The sequence below is a fragment of the Urocitellus parryii genome, chromosome 6, assembly GCF_045843805.1.
Source record: "Urocitellus parryii isolate mUroPar1 chromosome 6, mUroPar1.hap1, whole genome shotgun sequence".
NCBI classification, from domain to species: Eukaryota; Metazoa; Chordata; class Mammalia; order Rodentia; family Sciuridae; genus Urocitellus; species Urocitellus parryii.
Window position 1 is genome coordinate 3,900,485 of NC_135536.1, and position 17,554 is coordinate 3,918,038.

The 17,554-nt window shown below is 41.7% G+C and overlaps 1 protein-coding gene across 5 annotated transcripts in view; it reads right to left on the reverse strand.

Annotated features, from left to right (window-relative positions):
* Wdr20 (WD repeat domain 20) overlaps positions 1 to 17,554 on the reverse strand; it is a 74,945-nt gene that overhangs the window by 14,596 nt on the left and 42,795 nt on the right. For 4 of the 5 annotated variants that reach the window (XM_026413778.2, XM_026413776.2, XM_026413780.2 and 1 more), the window contains exon 2: positions 11,531 to 11,713. The exons of the other annotated variant lie outside the window; for it this stretch is intronic. In XM_026413778.2, the coding sequence (XP_026269563.1) occupies positions 11,531 to 11,713 (183 nt within the window). The remainder of the gene's footprint in view (positions 1 to 11,530; positions 11,714 to 17,554) is intronic. 5 annotated transcript variants of the gene reach the window in all.

Sequence of the window (17,554 nt, forward strand, 5' to 3'; positions counted from 1 at the left end):
ATGGTGCTCTGCCAGGCTTGCTATTTATGTCCTTGCTGTGTCCAGCCCTAGGACTCACTTCTGAGCCCACAGACAGGACAGTGAGATGTCCCAGTGTCTAAGGGCATCCACAGCTCACCCTTATCAGGGTTTAACAAGCTAACTTGGGCTGAAGTCAAACTGCCACCCTTATCCTAGTATAGCATTCTCAACTCTTGCACGTTCCCTTTCAGCAAAACCCTACCAAATCCCAATTTTTCCAAGATCATTTCACTGTTATTCTATTTACCATTTGCAGAAAAATTTAAATACATAAAAACTCATAGCAGTATGGTTAGGATAAATTTACTTTGCACCTTAAAAAAAGTACAACAACAAAAAAATTCCATTAGAATTCAAAAACTATAATCCTGGCAAGCAAAAATAGTAATTGCTCTATAATGGTAAAGTATGAAGATAAACAGTTACAACACTTATTAAAATAAATGTTGTTGCAATGAGAAAACACATTTAAAAACTTCATTCTCACATTAAAAAGCTGCACTGAGACTACCCTACATAGACATGCGGATTACCAATTATTTAAAAAAAAAAAAAAAAAAAAAAAACCTGCACCTGCTGGATGTGAATGTGCAAGCCTGTCATCATAGCAGCTCAGGGGCTGAGGCAGGAGGACTAAGAGTTTAAAAGTTCAAAGCCAGCCTCAGTAACTTAGCAAGGACCTAAGCAGCTCAGCAAGACCCTATCTGTAAATAAGACTGGCTCAGTTAGTGCCCCTGAGTTCAATCCCCAGTACGAAAACAAAACAAAACAAAAAACCCTGCACTCATCTGCTCCAACTGCTGGCTGGGACACCTAATCAGAAGCTACTATCACACTCTGGTCCTGGGGGACTAGGCACATCAGTGTGGGCAGATAAAGGAAATAACAAGAAGGAAGAAAGGGTTTCTTGCTTGTCTGCCTCATCAATTTTCCCTGTCAACTGTGTGCTTGAGGGAGGGAGAGCATATATTTCATGGGGGGGCCTGCACCTCAATCACATGGGGGTGCACATTTGGTGGGCAGCACATCATCACCCACAGCACTGTCCTAACTTCCAGTCTGAGTATCAACTCTGGGTGCCAGGCACTGACAAGATGCCTTACGCCACTCTCTAATCTCAAAATAACCCTGCAAGGTCAGTGTAGGGGTTTTGTTTTTTTCTGATCTGGCAATACACTTATAACTCAAGTGCAAGCATACAATAAAAAGCTCAATCACTCTCTTCTGCATTCCAGATCCTCTGCCCTCAGTCATTGATACTGGGTTCTTGTTAACCTACCCAGAGTGATTTTGTACATGTACAAGATAAGTAAAATCTACCCAATTCTGTCTTCATACTGTGCACACTCTCACCTCTGCCTTCTCAGTCCCTGATACATCTTATACATCTGTGTGGTCTAAAGACAGCTTCTTCCTCTTTTTCTAAAGCTGCCTTCAATTATGTGGATGTACTGTGGCTTATCGTGCAACCCGCACTGATTAACATCAATATCAGGATGAATACCCTTGAACACAGGGCAGTTTTCACATGTCTGAGAAATACACCTGCAGGATAAATTCCCAGGGCAGTGGCTAGGTCAAAAGGCATATACATTCATAAATTTCATAGGGACAAATTGCCTCCCATGGAGAATGAAACAATTTACATTCCCAACAGCAATGTCATCGAGCCTGTTTTCCTGCAGGAAGGTAGGTATTATTCTATAGAACACCTACCTGCCCACGAGGAAAGGAGCTCAGAAAGGTTAAGAAACTTGCCTGACATCCATTACCTTCATCTCCTCACTCAGCACTGATTATCCTGTGCCAGGCACTCATATGGCATTAAACAAAATAGTCATCCCTTCCTATATGGAATTTATGTTCAACTGGAATGAGAAAATAAGTGAAATTTATGATTTAATGGTGTAAGTGCTTCGAAGAAACAAAAAAGCCACAGAGAGAAGATGAAATGATGGAGGGAGGGGGTTGTAGTGATTTCAGTCTCCAACAAGAGAGCCAAGAATGGACTTTCCCTGATTGGGGGGCAGCTGAGCAAGAACTGGGAAGAGAGTAGAAAGTGTGAGGTAGTGCATCCATCCAGAGAGAACAACAACTCTCAAGTGTCAGGTGTTGAGGTGGGAGCAAAGCAAGCCGAAGGGAGACCGCAGAACCTGCTCTGACGAGGCAGATAGATCCTGTGCAGGTCACAGAATCCCACAGACAAACATCAAGTAGCTCTGAGACCAGCCTGGCAGGGCCACTCACAGGATTTCTTAGGAAGAGGGTGACAGCTAGCTCAGAACCCACTGCCAGGGTGGGAAACACAATTCCAGGGTTAACTAATTTAAATTGTTTTAATTTAAATTTTTCTGGATTGTTACCTGGTTTGGGTTTAACAAAAGAGAAAGAGAACAGAAAGCATCTTTCTCCTGTCTTTCAAATTAAAAAACAGAAATATCTGGAATATTTTCTTCAATTACACAGCCCAGCTACTGCACATAAAATTATATTTTTGTTCCACAAAGTGTCTGGGCAAAAAACGGCAAGACTCTTAGTTGGTAGTCAAATGTTGAGTAATGGGATTTCCTTGCTAGGCCTGAACTCTCCAGGATGAATGGGGACTTCAACTGGATGAGCATTCTGAAAAACTATCCCTGAAGCAAAACGCAATCCCTCCAGGAGTTCTTGGGGAGAGATGTTGGGGGAGGGAATGGAAGAGGCAGAAGCACAAAGACAAAGGCTCAGACAGAACAGTCCAGGGCGATGCAGTACTGGCCCTACAGGCCCTGTGTCTCTGCTGTCTAAATTCCTGAAGCAGGAAGAGGGGACTGCTCTGGAATCCTGAGTTGGGATTTAGGAGTGTGAAGCCCAGGCTCAGAGCTCAGGCTGTGACCCTGACCCTGAAGTCACATTGCTGACTTGAAGGAAATGTGCTGTGAGTATAAAATACACACTGGATTCTGTATCTTCATTAGAAAGAAAGAATGTCAACTATCTTATCATAATTTTTATACTGGTTGTATGTCAAAAAAATATTTTGGATATTTGGATAAAATATAATGTATTCTTTTTTTGGTGGGGGGGGGGAGGGGGTTCCAGGGATTGAACTCAGGGCCACTCAACCACTGAGCCACATCCCAGCCCCTTTTTTGTATTTTATTTAGAGACAGGGTCTCACTGAGTTGCTTAGTGCCTCGCCTTTTGCTGAGGCTTTGATCCTCCTGTGTCAGCCTCCCAAGCTGCTGGGATTATAGGCATGTGTCACCACGCCTGGCTAAAAGATAATGTATTCTTTTTTCAAAAAAATTTAAAATTTTTTTTAGTTGTAGGTGGATACAAAACCTTTATTTTATTTATGTGGTGCTGAGGATTGAACCCAGGGCCTCACACATGCCAGACAAGCATTCTACCGCTGAGCCCCAGCCCCAGCCCCAAATATAATATATTCTTAAAGTTCATTTAAGTTGATTTTTACTTTTTCAACATGGCTATTAGAAAAATTCAGAGTGAGCCAGGTGCAATAGTCAGCACACCCAGCAACTCAGGAGGCTGAGGCTGCAGGACTGCAAGTTTGAGGATAGCCTCAACAACTTAGTGAGATCCTGTCTCAGAAAGTGTAGGGGGGGGGGTGCTCGGAGGCAAAAAAGCACCCCAGAGTTCAATCCTAGTACTGTTAAAAATGAAAAGAAAAGAGAAAAAACTGTAAATTCTACCTGTGGCTCACTGAATATTTTTATAGGCAGTGCTACTGCAGACTGTGGTGGCACCAAAGGGGACAGTATAAGGAAAAATCCCCTATCACTAGGAACCAAATGGAAGGCCAGATGGGAAAAACTGGTTAGAAGCTTATGACAACTAGTTAGGACATGAACAAAAAGACCTTCAGCTAACCAGCAGCAGTGTGATAGGAGAGATCTATTTCACACAGCAGATGCAGCTCTGTGGGGACAGCAGATGAGGGGGACAGATGTTTGTAACAACCTAGTTCTGTTCACAGGCAACTAGGAAGGTTAATCTGCAACTATCAAATGACCAGAAGGGCCAGGCACAGTGGCACATGCCTATAATCCCAGCTACTCGGGAGACAGGAGGATCTGAGTTCAAAGCCAGCCTTAACAACAGCAAGGTGCTAAACAACTCAGTGAAACCCTGTCTCTAAATAAAATACAAATACAAAATAGGGCTGGGGGTGTGACTCAGTAGTCGAGTGCCCCTGAGTTCAATCCCTGGTACCCCCCCCCAAAAAAAAAAAATGGTCAGGAGAGGCTGTGGCTCAGTGGTAGAGTACTTGCCTAGCATGTGTGAGGCACTGGGCTCAATTCTTAGCACTGCATATAAATAAATAAAATAAAGGTCCATCAACAACTTATAAAAAAAAAAAAAGTCAAGTAAATCAGTCATGAATACAAGACCCAAATCTGAGAAGCCTAAGATGACCCAGCAAGCTGAAGTGGGGAAGCACAGACTGTTGGAAAAACCCACTTAGAGGAAACAGGACAAAAATTAGGAATGCAGAAGAAAAGAGAAAATGGCCCAGCAGTGCAATGAAGAAAGAGCAGGCAGAAAAGGAAGCTGCCACAGTGCGAGAATCTACCTCTAGTGGAGCTCTGCTCTGCATGTCCCTCTCCTCAGGGAACAGATTCTCGAGGTTGATACTATTGGACAGTCCAGGAAGCACAGGCCAAGTTGGGCACCAGGGACATAGGAGAGATCACGACGAAGTAAATTTGGGGACTGAGAACGTGCTGAGAAGGGATAGAAAGGGTAATGCAGGGCAGGTGCTTGGCAGAGGAAAAGTATGGCCAGGGAGAGAGGGATGGGGGTGGATCAAGGGGAAGCAAGCCCCCTGCTCCCCAGGCTGGAGAGGAAAAGCTGCAGCAAAAGAGGCAGAAACAAGGAAAACTAGAAAAAAGGAGCTGAGGAACGCGGGAACCCCACTTCAGCTCCCTCAGGGAAAAAAGCGTGGGCCCTAATAGATCTGGGAAGTGCAGTTTCAAGGACAGTGCAAGGCAGGTGCTCAGCTAGGAGGATAACAGGGAGGAAGCAACTAAGAATTTTGACTGGCATGGCCACAGGGCTTTCCGTTGAGAGTCACGTTCAAAATGCCTCACGGTCCATCTTAATAACCCACTTTTATAAAAACAAGCAAAAAACCCAACCAAACAACAGCAAAATAATTTAAAACAACAACAGACTATCAATATAACATTTCTGTATATGTCAAGAAAGCTCAGGTGCAGAGCTTGGCCTCCAGGATCCCTTCTTCATCAGGTACTCAGCCAAAGCCTTCTCCAACTTTCTAATTCTGGAAGCCAAACACATGGACCTATTTCAGCCAGCAATCCAAAGAAAAAGGATGCATATTCAATAGTATTAACAAGTAAGATTTTCTAAAATAAATCATACGAGTTAGAAGGAAACAATAAAAGTCAATCAGCAACCATGTTAAAGTGCCACTGCTGAATCAACTACTCTGAACTGAAGCTTTCTGAAGCGCTTCCTTTTCTTTTTCTCTCTCTCACTTCCATCGACATGACAAGTAGGAAAATTTATCTGGGGGAAAGAGGTGGATATGAATTTTATAATGCAGATATGAATTCGTAACAAAAATACTAAAACAAAAAATTCAAAAACCACAGAACCTGCTGGAAAAGCCATAATGTAACCACAAACAAAAATGGCAACTGGAGGGTTTGGTTATATAAAAGGAATTTGGAGGCAGCTGATGCTTCCTTCAGGAAGTATTAGGAAAGGGTATTTCAAAGCCATGTAAGAAAGAATCAGATGTCATTTTTACCAATGTTAAGAATAAGGAATATATCATCATGTGCTCATTTCCTTCCTTTGATTAAAAAAAAAGCAACAAAAACAAAATTGACAAAATGCACATTGCATTCTTTTGTGTCAGAACCAGACTGAATATTGAAAAGTAGATTCTTGCTCTCTTCCCCCACTCCTGGGGCCTTGTTGCAGGAGCCTAAGCTGGTAGGGGACACCATCCCCCTCCACAACTGAGGCAGGGCCATCATCTCCCCAGTGTGCCCTTCAGTTAGATTTGACTTCAATGGCACAGGAGATGGAGACTTCCCCAAAGTGTTCTCTTTAGCTTCACAGCTGAGAGACAATACCCAGAAGAGAAGGTCTCATCACACATCAGTAACAGGAGGGGCAGAGATGACAAGTTCTTTTTAGATTTTATAGTTTGCCACAATCAAAACGTAACTTGAAGATCTTCTGAAGTTACTACTCTGCGGATACAACCCCCATATCAGAATTTTTACAAAGATAGCAAGGATGTCCCCAAATATATACACAGTAGTTATAAAAAGTAAACTCCTCGCCCTCTGTAGTACTTCACACAGGCTGAGTGCTGACCATGGGTGACTCTCCTTCCAGATGGCTCTTACTATGAAGGCAAGCTTCAGGCCTAGCCACTTGTCTTATTGGATGAATTGTGTAACAAAATATTCTCAATGCCTCCTAGACATTGTCAGGGCATAAGAAAGAACAGAACGATCCATAAACTTGAAACCCACCTAAGAGACTAGAGAGACTTAGGGAGCTGAGGACTTCATTTCCAAGGAAAGGCCAGAAAGGGGACTAAGCAGCAAGGATCTCCAGTGTGGCTGGAGACAGGCCGAGGAGGAGGGGAAAAGGCTCAGAGCTCCCTCTGCTCACTGACCTGAACCCATCAACGGCCAGATTGTGGGAAGTAAATTTGGCTAGTATCTCTAATGAAAAGTGTAAACCCTTAATGTCTTGTCTCATTAAGAAAAAAGGGGGGGGGGGGTCGGTTGTGGCTCAGTGGTAGAGTACTTGCCCAGCACTTGTGAGGCACTGGGTTCAGTCCTCAGCATCACATAAAAAATAAACAAATAAAATAAAGGTATTGTGTTCATTTATAACTAAAAAAAAAAAAAGTAGACTATGAAGATTAACAGCACTATAACTGATGGATGATGCTTTCCTCTTTGTACCTCTCTATTTTCCCATTAAACAAGTATTTTAAATTTTTATATTTTGTAGTTGATAGGGAGGGAGTTGCCTTTTAAAATATACCTGTTTCCAAATAGAAAAATTTCACTTGTTTCCAGTAGATTTCAGAGATTTATAATCACAGGCCATTCATCCACCCACCCAAATATTCACGTTCTAGGCAGCAGGCAAAGGTCAGAGATATTAATGCTGCGGGCACACATGTGTAACAGGTGGTAAGAGAAGCAAGCACTCTGGTGAGGAAGACAGGAAGAGGACACTACCTGACAAGCAGCCCCACCTCTGCCTCATCTGTGTGATTCTCTGCCTGGGTTGCACTGCTTGCTCTTTCTTTCTTTGGGTGGTAGTAGGATTGAAGGGAGAACTTCATACTTGTTAGTCAAGCACTCTACCACTGAGCTACATCCCTAGCCCTGTTTTTATTTTATTTTGGGACAGAGTCTTGCCACTTTGCCCAGACTGGCCTCAAACTTGTGATCCTCCTGCTGCCACCTCCTGAACAGCTGGGATTGCAGGTGTGCACCTTCTTGTGCTACAAATTTTTTTTATCCTTCAAAGCTGTGGGTGTCTCACCTCCCAAGGATGCCTTTTCATCTAAATCTCCAACTCCAGGAAGGAAGCCTCAAGAGTCTGCCACTACTTGCCATACTGCAGAGCACTTATCATGGCTTACTACTAAATGACCTGAATAGGCTCACCTTTATCCTCACCACAAACTTCCAGTGAGTATTCTTCCACCCATTTGCCAACTGCGGAGGCAAGTGAGGTGAAAACCCACACCCTGCAAGCAAAAAGCACATGAATCCTAGGCCATCTAGGCTCAAGAGTCTATGTTCTTAACCACTGGGCTGCAACACTGTAACTTTAGTGGAGATTAATTGATGGCTTTAGGCTTCTCTGGAGGCTGTGGAAAGAGATGACCAGAATTGGAATACACTCAGGACTGGGACCCAGGCATTCTTCTTTGATCTTAGTACACTCTCTCTAGAGACCTTTCCATCTAATCTAGGGCTTATGATTACTATTTGTACGCTGACAACTCCCAAATTTTTAATTCCTATTTTTGAGCTTCAGATCCTTACATCCAATTATCTACAGGCATCTTAAATTTACCAAGTATAGAATAGAACCTCTGCTCTTTCCTTCTGTTCCCCTCTTCTGGTTCTTTCCCAGTCTTGTTCAGTGAATAACTAATAACCAGAAACCTAAGATTTATTTATTTTTATTTTAAATTTTTACAGTGGGCTTCAGGCAAGGTAGCAAGAGCTACCTCCCTTGCCCTACACAAGATTTATTAATACCTATCTTCAATTCAACTTCCAGAAAGCAACCAGGGTAAGTTCCAAAAATACCAGTCTGAAAATTTAAAAATGTTAAAACAAACAAACAAAAAAACCCACCAGTTTGGCTGTCTTGTGCTTCCACTCCCTTCAACAGAATCTCATTACTCAGGCTAAGCAGCACCGTGAACAAGCCCTTCCAATCTCACCCTCACTTCACACAGCCCAGGCCAGGTTCTCAGTTCCCTGCTCCTGCAATGTTTCCTACCTGCTGTGTGTTCTGCAGCAATTCCCTACCTGGGAGGATTCCCCCTCATGAGGGTTCCATTTAAAGAACACCATTTCTGCTCAGACTTCCTCTGTCTGCTAGTTTAAAGCTACCATCAATGTGCATGGGTGGTACAGTTATTTAAAAGTTACACAAGGACAGGTTTTATCTGCCACTGTAGATCCTGTTGCTGGGCACATAATAGACGGTCAAGGTCTGTTGAGCTAAGGTAAGAATGGCCCCAAGTCTAGCTCAAGCCTCAGCTCTCACCTCCTTACTGGTCTTGCTACTTTCATTTACTCTTACTTAAATCCAATCCACCTACAAGTACTGACAAAAATTCTAAAAACTATTTAATCCTGTCACCCTCTTGATTAAAAGCCCAAAGGTTTCCCCACATCCTCCGGTGTCAGACCCAAATTTCTCAGCATGACATGAAAAGGCTTTACAATCTGGTTCCAATTTATCTCTCCAGCTTTAACTCCTGCCACCCCAAGTCTCAAACCCTGTGATCTGGCCATGATGTTATTTGATGTTCCACCAAATGCCAAGCTGTTTTCTCCAGCTTTAAAAGCCTTCCTTAACTTCTCTTCCCACTCCAGTAAACACCCTTCAAGACCCAGACCAAATGTCACCTTCTGAAAGCATTCTCAGACTTTCCCACCAAACTTAACTTTTAAGAAAATTGTACATTTGATACATACTAAAGAAAAAGGTGACATGTATCCCACTGGTATTTGTTCACATCACTATGATAATATATGCCTCAGTACTCTACCCACCCCTTCCTTACTAACTGTGGACTCCTGAGAAGGCAAGGGCCAGCCTGGCAGCCACACACAGTGGGGATTTCACCAAATCCATTGGTAATGCCAAAATGAATGGATACTGGATATGCATGGTGAGCATGTACCCTAATGAATGCAAAAGAATTGGAATTTTAACTGCAATTTGTCAACCTACAACCAAAGTTTTGGGTATTAATTTCCAGTTCTAAATCTATTATCATCTTGCTATCTGATCCAGACCACTCACTTACCTTCCCTTTAACTATATCCTGTTCTGCAAAATGGGAAGTGTCCGCCCTCCCATGTACAAGAACGCGGATACCTCTAAATCTCACAGCAGTGCAAAACACGGCATGAAGACTGCTTCAAACCCAGTCCTGGCACTATCTGAGAAACGAACCTCTAGTACCATGTTTTTAGCTATCCTGACTAAATTCTGATGAAAATGTACCCAAATGCCAAAGAAACTGGGAAAGACAATTTCAGCCTCAAGCTGCAAATGCCAGCCTGGCATCAAACCACAAACACATTTGAACAACCATTTTTCAAATAAAATTTAAAAGGACTATGAGATAACTTGTGCTTAAATTGTGAAGAGTAAGGTGCTGTGTTCTGGCAACTCTTGGTCCCCAGGGCAGGGATGGATCTGGCTGAGGCCGCCTGAGTATTCTTGGAGCCCCAAGACACCAGGGCTTCCTGGACTCCAACTCCCACCCTCCCCCCAGCCATGATACACAAACCTTTCTTGTTCTCTAAGTGGCATTCTGTGCCATCCTCAGCCAGAGCTGCTTCCAGATCTTGTTTACCAACAGCCCTGCACATGGTTCCAGTGCCGCCCCCCTCCATCACACTCTCCTCTACCTAAACACAAAAAAACCCCACAATGACTACAAATTCACACTGTCTATTAACAGTGAAGAAAAGGCCAATTTTGTACCCCACCCTCCCTAAAAAAACATCCAGCTACTTAGAAATCTTCTTCAGATGTTATTAATAAACAGAATATTTTTTGCTTAAGATTTTTTTTTTAACAGGAAAATAAGATTAAACACTTTTCCTCTGCAGTCTGTCAATTCAAATGGCAAGTTTTGTTTCCAGTCAACCCAGGTGAAACTAGAAGAGGAGATGGCACGATTCAAAAGATTTCACCATATCCATTGGCAATGCCAAAATGTATGGATACCGGATATGCATGGTGAGTCTGTACCCTAATGAATGCAAAAGAATTGGAATTTTAACTGCAATTTGTCAAGTTTGGGGCAGACTCTTCCCAAACAAAATTATTTCTTAAAACACCAGAATTCTATAAAAAGTTTCTGTTAAAAGTCAATGATGTTAAAACCATGTAACACTGCAAAACTACCATATGACTCAATCCTTTGCACATCAGGGCTGAATAACAAGTAACACTTGGAAACCAGAGCTTGTAACTCAGCAAGTCTACTTCAGCCTTGCCTTTTCTAGAAAGTCACACTGAAACAGAGGAGAAAGTCCATAGTATATAAAGGCAATATCTAGAGCTGAAAAGCCCCTCCAATGATTTTAACATAAACTATTGATAACTTCTACTTGCCCCATTTAACAGTCCTGACCTGTTCCTGAACAGGCAGGTCAGACAGCTCAGGCTCCCTCCACAATGAAAATACAAATACTAGAAACCTCCGAACACACAACAACACTGACAAAAGCTCTGTGGTGTGATCCAATTTTAAGTGCCAGGATTTCTAACTATGTCAAAGGTGATTTTACAGCAAATATTTTCAAGAACAGGAGAACTACCCATCGGCCCTGTCAAACATGCATACAAATACTTTAGATGCAATTTGAGCAGTCTAAGGAAATATCAGGTTGATTGGCATGAAACTTTCCACTAACGTGAACAGAATTCTTTATTTTCTTCTTTAAATCATTCTTATCAAGTGACAGTCTTGTATTTATCTCCATTATAGAAGATTTTTAAAGAATCTGCTGTAGGTACCTGAGCATGCCCCATACAAATGCACAAAACAGTTATCCAAGGAAGAACAGGTAAAGGTCAACAAATCAATCCACCACATTTAAATCTGTAATACTAGGTAAAATGACTGAGTAAATGAAAAACTTAGCTTGAAGTATAAAATTAGGCCCACTGCCCTTGGTAAGAACACATAAACTCTTAAAGGGATTCTTAACAGCTAAGACAGCGTGCTACTTACTTCCTCATTAAATAGTTTGCTAGTTTCTTTTTTGATTGGGTCTATAAGCTGGACTTGGCCTGCGGAAAAGCCCACTAGGAGAGAGACACTTTCCGCTGTGGCTGTTAGGTGGTTGAAGTCATGACAAGTAGGCTGTGTTCCTTTGTATATCCTTTTATCTATTGGTTTACTCAAGTCAGCAGCCTGGAGGAGAAAGAGAAAAATACACAGTAAACAGCACATTGAGATGAGAAATCTAAGTCACACTATTTTACACCCCATTATGATGGTCAATCTTAAAAACAAAGTTACTTAAAATATTTTTTCAGTTGTGATTTAATATTCATCTAACATTTCATAAAAGCACTTTCACATACTTCATCCAATTAGATATTGTTAGACTATCCATAATGTTTGTTTATAACTATTATTTCCATAACTTATTTTCCTTCAAATACTTGTAACAAAGACTACTGGACTACAAGATACTAAATTCTGAATTTTCAAAATGCATTCCAAGAATTTTATATTATAGAGTAACTCTAACCACAAAAGCTCTGCTTTCAAAGATATCTATAGCACCTAATGCCTACTGGTAAGTTAGCCCAGTAGTTCTCACAGTGTGGTCCCCAGACCACCAATACCAGCAGCATCATTTCCTAGAAACTCAGAAATTCAAATTCTCAAGTCCCACCCCAGATCCAATGAACCAGCAATTCTGGAGGTGGGCCTCACAAGCTGCAGTTTAAAAAAAGCCTTTTAGGTGATTCTGATGCTCCCTCAGGCTTGAGAACCACTGTTGGAGGGAGGGTCACACTCCCTCTCTGTATTAGGTTCCAGGGAACTTTCACTTAGGGAGTCCTTTGCATATATTGCCTTTAATCCTTACAAAAATCCTGCAATAGAGCTAATTTTACCCCAGTTTACAAGGTGAGAAAAAAGTCTAGGAAAGTAAAATGACTTAGCCAAAGTCACATAACTACCTAGACCAAGTGGCAGGGCTGGATGTGAAACCTAGGATTGACGACCATAAACAGATGATATCCAACACATCCCCAAAGCAAAAGCAAATGGTTTCTGATTTGAACTAAAAGTGGTTTTTCATCCTGCTCCAACTCCCTTTTTTCAAGAAGGATCTTTTTTGCACAAGAAATGCTCTATGTAGCGCTGGGGACACAGCTGAGTTGATAAAGTGCTTGCCTTGCATGCACAATGCCCTGGGTTCTAATCCCCCAGCACCACCAAAAAAAAGAAAGAAAGAAATGCTCTGTGTAATCTCAATCTACTGGGCTGTTACTGCTGAAATAAGGCAAACTCACTTTCTCATTGTGTTTGAAAATACAGGTAGAGCCAAGTGCAGTGGTGCATGCTTGTAATCCCAGCGACTCGGGAGGTTAAAACAGGAGGATTGGGAGTTCAAAGCCAGCTTCAGCAATGGTGAGGTGCAAAGCAACTCAGTGAGACCCTGTCTCTAAATAAAATACAAAAAAGGGGCTGGGAATGTGGCTCAGTGGTCAAGTGCCCTTGAGTTCAATCCCTGGTAACCCCTCAAAAGGCAGGGTAGGGAGCTGGGGATATGGTTCAGTGGTTAAGTGCCCCTGGTTCCATCCTCGGTAGCCCCCCAAAAAAGGGAAAGAAAATAAATCATTTGTGAGACAACTAGCACTGCTGAATGTGTTCTTAAAAACATCCCCTTTCATGGGCATGAAGGTCCACACCTGTGATCCCAGCTACTCCCCAGGCACAGGCAGGAGGATTACAAGTTCCAGACCAGCCTGGGCAACTTTGCAAGACTTCATCTTAAAATAAAATAAAATGTCCTGGGGATGTGGCTCAGTGCTTTCCTAGCATGGGCAAGGCCCTGGATTCAATCTCTAGTACTGCAAAACAAACAACAAGAAGTCCCTTCTCCCTGTGTACCATTCAGGATTCACAGCTCTAGTTCCCTACTGGACACCCCCCTCCATTGGATTCTGAGGATTCCTTTCTTCCAAAAAGGCCTATGACATTGTATCAAGTTAACATTTTGATTTTCAAATAACAAACATACATACTGAATAGGGAAAAAGTCCTCAAAATTACAGGCAACTCTGAGCAAACTCAAAACCTGAGTATTTGGAACTCTGGGCCTGAGTGGTACATGTGGTCCTGGGAGCCCCAGAGCAAAGGAGAGGGATATGCCATGCAGACACCCTCCTAGCCTCACCTCAATTAAAACGGAGATGAGAATCTCTGTCCTACCAACCTCATGGAATTGTCTGGAGGATGAAATAAAAGAATATACATATAAAAGTGCCTTGGAAAGCATAATGTAATTTCAGTACAAAACAAAAGGGGATCCCAACTTTCAAGCAAGAAGAAAAGGGGCCAGGAGGACAGTAACTTCGATGAGGCAGGGTGAGGGCAGCTCAGCAGAGGTCTGACAGTAAGTGTGGAAGCATCCAGAGGGACACTATGGACAGGCAGTCTGAAGGAAGCATCTACTGAGCTAGGCCTTAAAAGTAGGGAAACAGGAGTCCAGGCTCAGGGAATAGCAAGTTATCTCAGAACAAGAAAGATATCAGCAAAAGTAGCCAAAAAACGTAGAGTAAGATACAACTGGCAGCTACAGAACAAAACTCTACTTTGAAATATGAGTAATTATTACATGATCACTCTATCGGCTTGTACAACTCTTGAAAGTTTAAAAAACTGCTTAGAGAATTTTCCCTTAAAAGGATACATCTAATCTAAAATTATACACTGAAAAATAAAAATCTATCCAAAGGATAGACAAAAACTAAAAGAAGATATATTAATATAAATCAAAATAATAAAAAATAAACACAACAGAGGAAGTAAAAGCACCCGTTTTATCCAAGTATTGCTACCAGTTTAAACTTAGGCATCCCTTACAATAACTACATTAGCCTCAGTTCTTGGATTTTTTTTACATCCCTGTCCCCAATAAGGAATGTCACTGAAAGATGGCAAGTATTTAGTGGCAACTGAAAGATTTTTGCTCTTAAATTAGATAAATATTCCAAAAACATCCTGTTTGCTAATTTGCTTAACAAACTTTCTTCCTAGATCAATGCTTTCAAAGTATAGCAACACATGAATAATTTATTTACCTGCAGACAAATGTACTGACTGCAGTGCAAAAATACAGAATAAGAGTTTAAAAACTTCTTTGGCAATTGACAGTAATTTTATATACATTGAATCTAATGACAAAAAATAAAGAATTTATGCTCTGCATGTCTTTTTCAGTTTCTTTTTCTATTTTACGAAAGTATCAATCCAAATAACTGGGTAATTTTAAAGGTGGTCCTTCACTACTGTGCAGAAGACACAAAAGTACACCTGCACTGGGTGTGGTACATCCCTGTAATCCCAGAGACTCTGGAGGCTGAGGAAGGAAAATCACAAGTTCCAGGTCAGCATGGGCAACTTAGTGGGATCCTAAGCAACTTATAAGGCCCTATCTCAAAATAATAAATAAAAAGGGCTGGGGAAGTAGCTCAAGAATAAAGCACCCCTGGGTTCAATCCCTGATACTTAAAAAAAAAAAAAATACACTTGAGCCAAAGGAATACTTAGAATCTTTCCTACCTGAGGACACTCCTTTGTTCTTCAGCCCTCCCCAGTGGCATGCTAGACAACATACCTACACCCAGCAAGACTTACTATGGAGAAGTACTGTGAAGCCTTAAGTAACTATTAGGTATGAGCCTGTTAAAAAGTTAACATTTTGAATAAAAATCCATGAACACCCTGTTGGTGCCTGAAATTTCTGGAACCCAGCCCAGACAAAAGAGAGTTAGGCCTTCATTTCAAACAGCCAATCTTCCTGTCTTTTCTCCTCTATAGCAATCACTAAATTTGTCTCTTTTTCCACTAATGTATGACTGTCCTATTTCGTCCTCCTTTGGTCTGCCAACATGTACTCCAAGCCTGCACATCTTTTTGGTAGCAGTGATCACTATCTGAGCTAGCTACTCCTCTTCCAAAGGGTCATCAGTCCCTGACAGATAGCTTCCCAGATAGAGACACTCCAGGAGGAGAATAATGAACCCAGACTTAGAAGCAGGGAGCTCAGGTTCAAACACACCTTCCCTTTCAATAGTGCAATGGCCTTGGACAAGGTCTGTTTGCTCCCACTGAGCCACAGAGGACAACACCCTTCCTCCCCCACAGGGTAGTGGTGAGGGCTGAATATTCAGTGTTTTCTAGCACAAAACAGAGATCTCAAATGGAAGCCATTATTAATTCATTCCAGTCACATTCTAGCTCTGTTCAAAAGCAGCTGTGGTTTCCTCATTCCCGTCATATCAAAGTAGGAAGATGCATCCTGCCTGCCATAGTTCACCCATCCTTCCCAACAGCAATGCCATTTTCTGTCTATTGTACCCTTCCTTTGATTCAGGCCCAGACCAGGACTTGACACTCATCAACCATTTAATCTCACAGTCACCTTTCAAAGTAGTTCTGGCTATGATCCTCATTCTTTCTTCCTTCTTCTGAGAAGGGATGCAGGCAAAATTCTGTGTTCCTCTCCACCCTTTGTGAGCTTTCCACAACACAAGCCAAGCCTTGGTTTTGGAGACAGGCCTTCTTTCCTGGCTTCATTGTGCCAACCTCTTGGTCAATACAGCCTTCTTGACCCTATTTAGTTCCAGTCCCATCACCTGTTGCAAGAATTTTCCCAACTACCATTCTTTGTGCTCAGCTTATCTCAGCTCTCAAATAAGTAATTAGAACCACAGGTTTAGTATTTAATCACCTTACATTACACAAAATTACAATTTAAAAACTCCATTAAGGAGTAGGACTTATTAAACGGTTACCACTGTACTGTTCTACAAAATTAGCCTTTTTTTTTTTAGCTTTCTTCTGAATTCTGCATACTTTGGGATTCTTTAAAAAAGTCTTGTACACTAATTATTGCCAATCATCTGAACTCTTAAACATTAAACTGTGGCAGAACCAATTTATTAAAAATTCTTGGGGCTGGGATTGTGGCTCAGCGGTAGAGCGCTCGCCTAGCATGGGCAGGACCAGGGTTCAATCCTCAGCACCACATGAAAATAAATAAATAAATAAGGCATTGTGTTGTGTCCATCTACATATTAAAAAAAATATTATCAATTTTAAGAATTTGGTCATATTTTGTTTCTAGCCCCTGCAGAGTACCCAGTATGTCACAGATGCTCAATATCTGTTGAACAGCTGAAACCACAATTATTCCTGAATTTTTTCAACAGTAAGATTACCATTATCATACTCATGAGTTCTGTACAAGGAGTTACTAATTACAAATAATTTGTCATTGTCTCATCATGCTTACTGGTTCTCAACGTAGTATAAATTTTTCAATAATGGTTTAAAAATTCCTATTAGAGAAACAGAGCTAACTCCCAAAGCTTCAATCAATAAATACATGTTTTTAAATATTAGGTTCTTCTTCTCTCCTCGGACTGCCGATCCTTTAGGAATTATTATCAAGATGAATATTGCTGAAATACAGAGTCTACAAGTACTTGAAGAATTTCTCTTTCCAGAACCACAAAGCTTTTATAAGAGAAGCCCTCCAGTTCCAGATACACCTCTGCCAGGGACTCTGGAGTACTCAAACCCATGAGGGGCAGCCTGGCTCTCACAGCCATCTGGCTTCTCAAAATCTGTACCATTCATGGGCACAGTTATGCCATATCATGTGGGCCTGTGCCAAGTTCTCCTCATGGGAACCTGCTACCTGATACTTTTGAGTACCAGAAGCATTGATGTGGTATGAAAAATATCACAGACCTCTTTTGAAAAATGCACCTGGAATTATTTTAGATAGATTCAAAATGAATTAGGGAAAGCAGTATAATTAATAAAGATAGGCCAGATGTGGTGGCACACACCTGTAATCCTAGTGGTTTGGGAGGCTGAGGAGGAGGATCGCAAGTTCAAAGCCAGCCTCAGCAACTTTTTTTTTCTGTCCCCCCCAAAAAAAAAAAAAATTTAAGGGCTGAGGATGTGGCTCAGTGGTTAAGTGCCCCTGGGTTCAATCCCTGG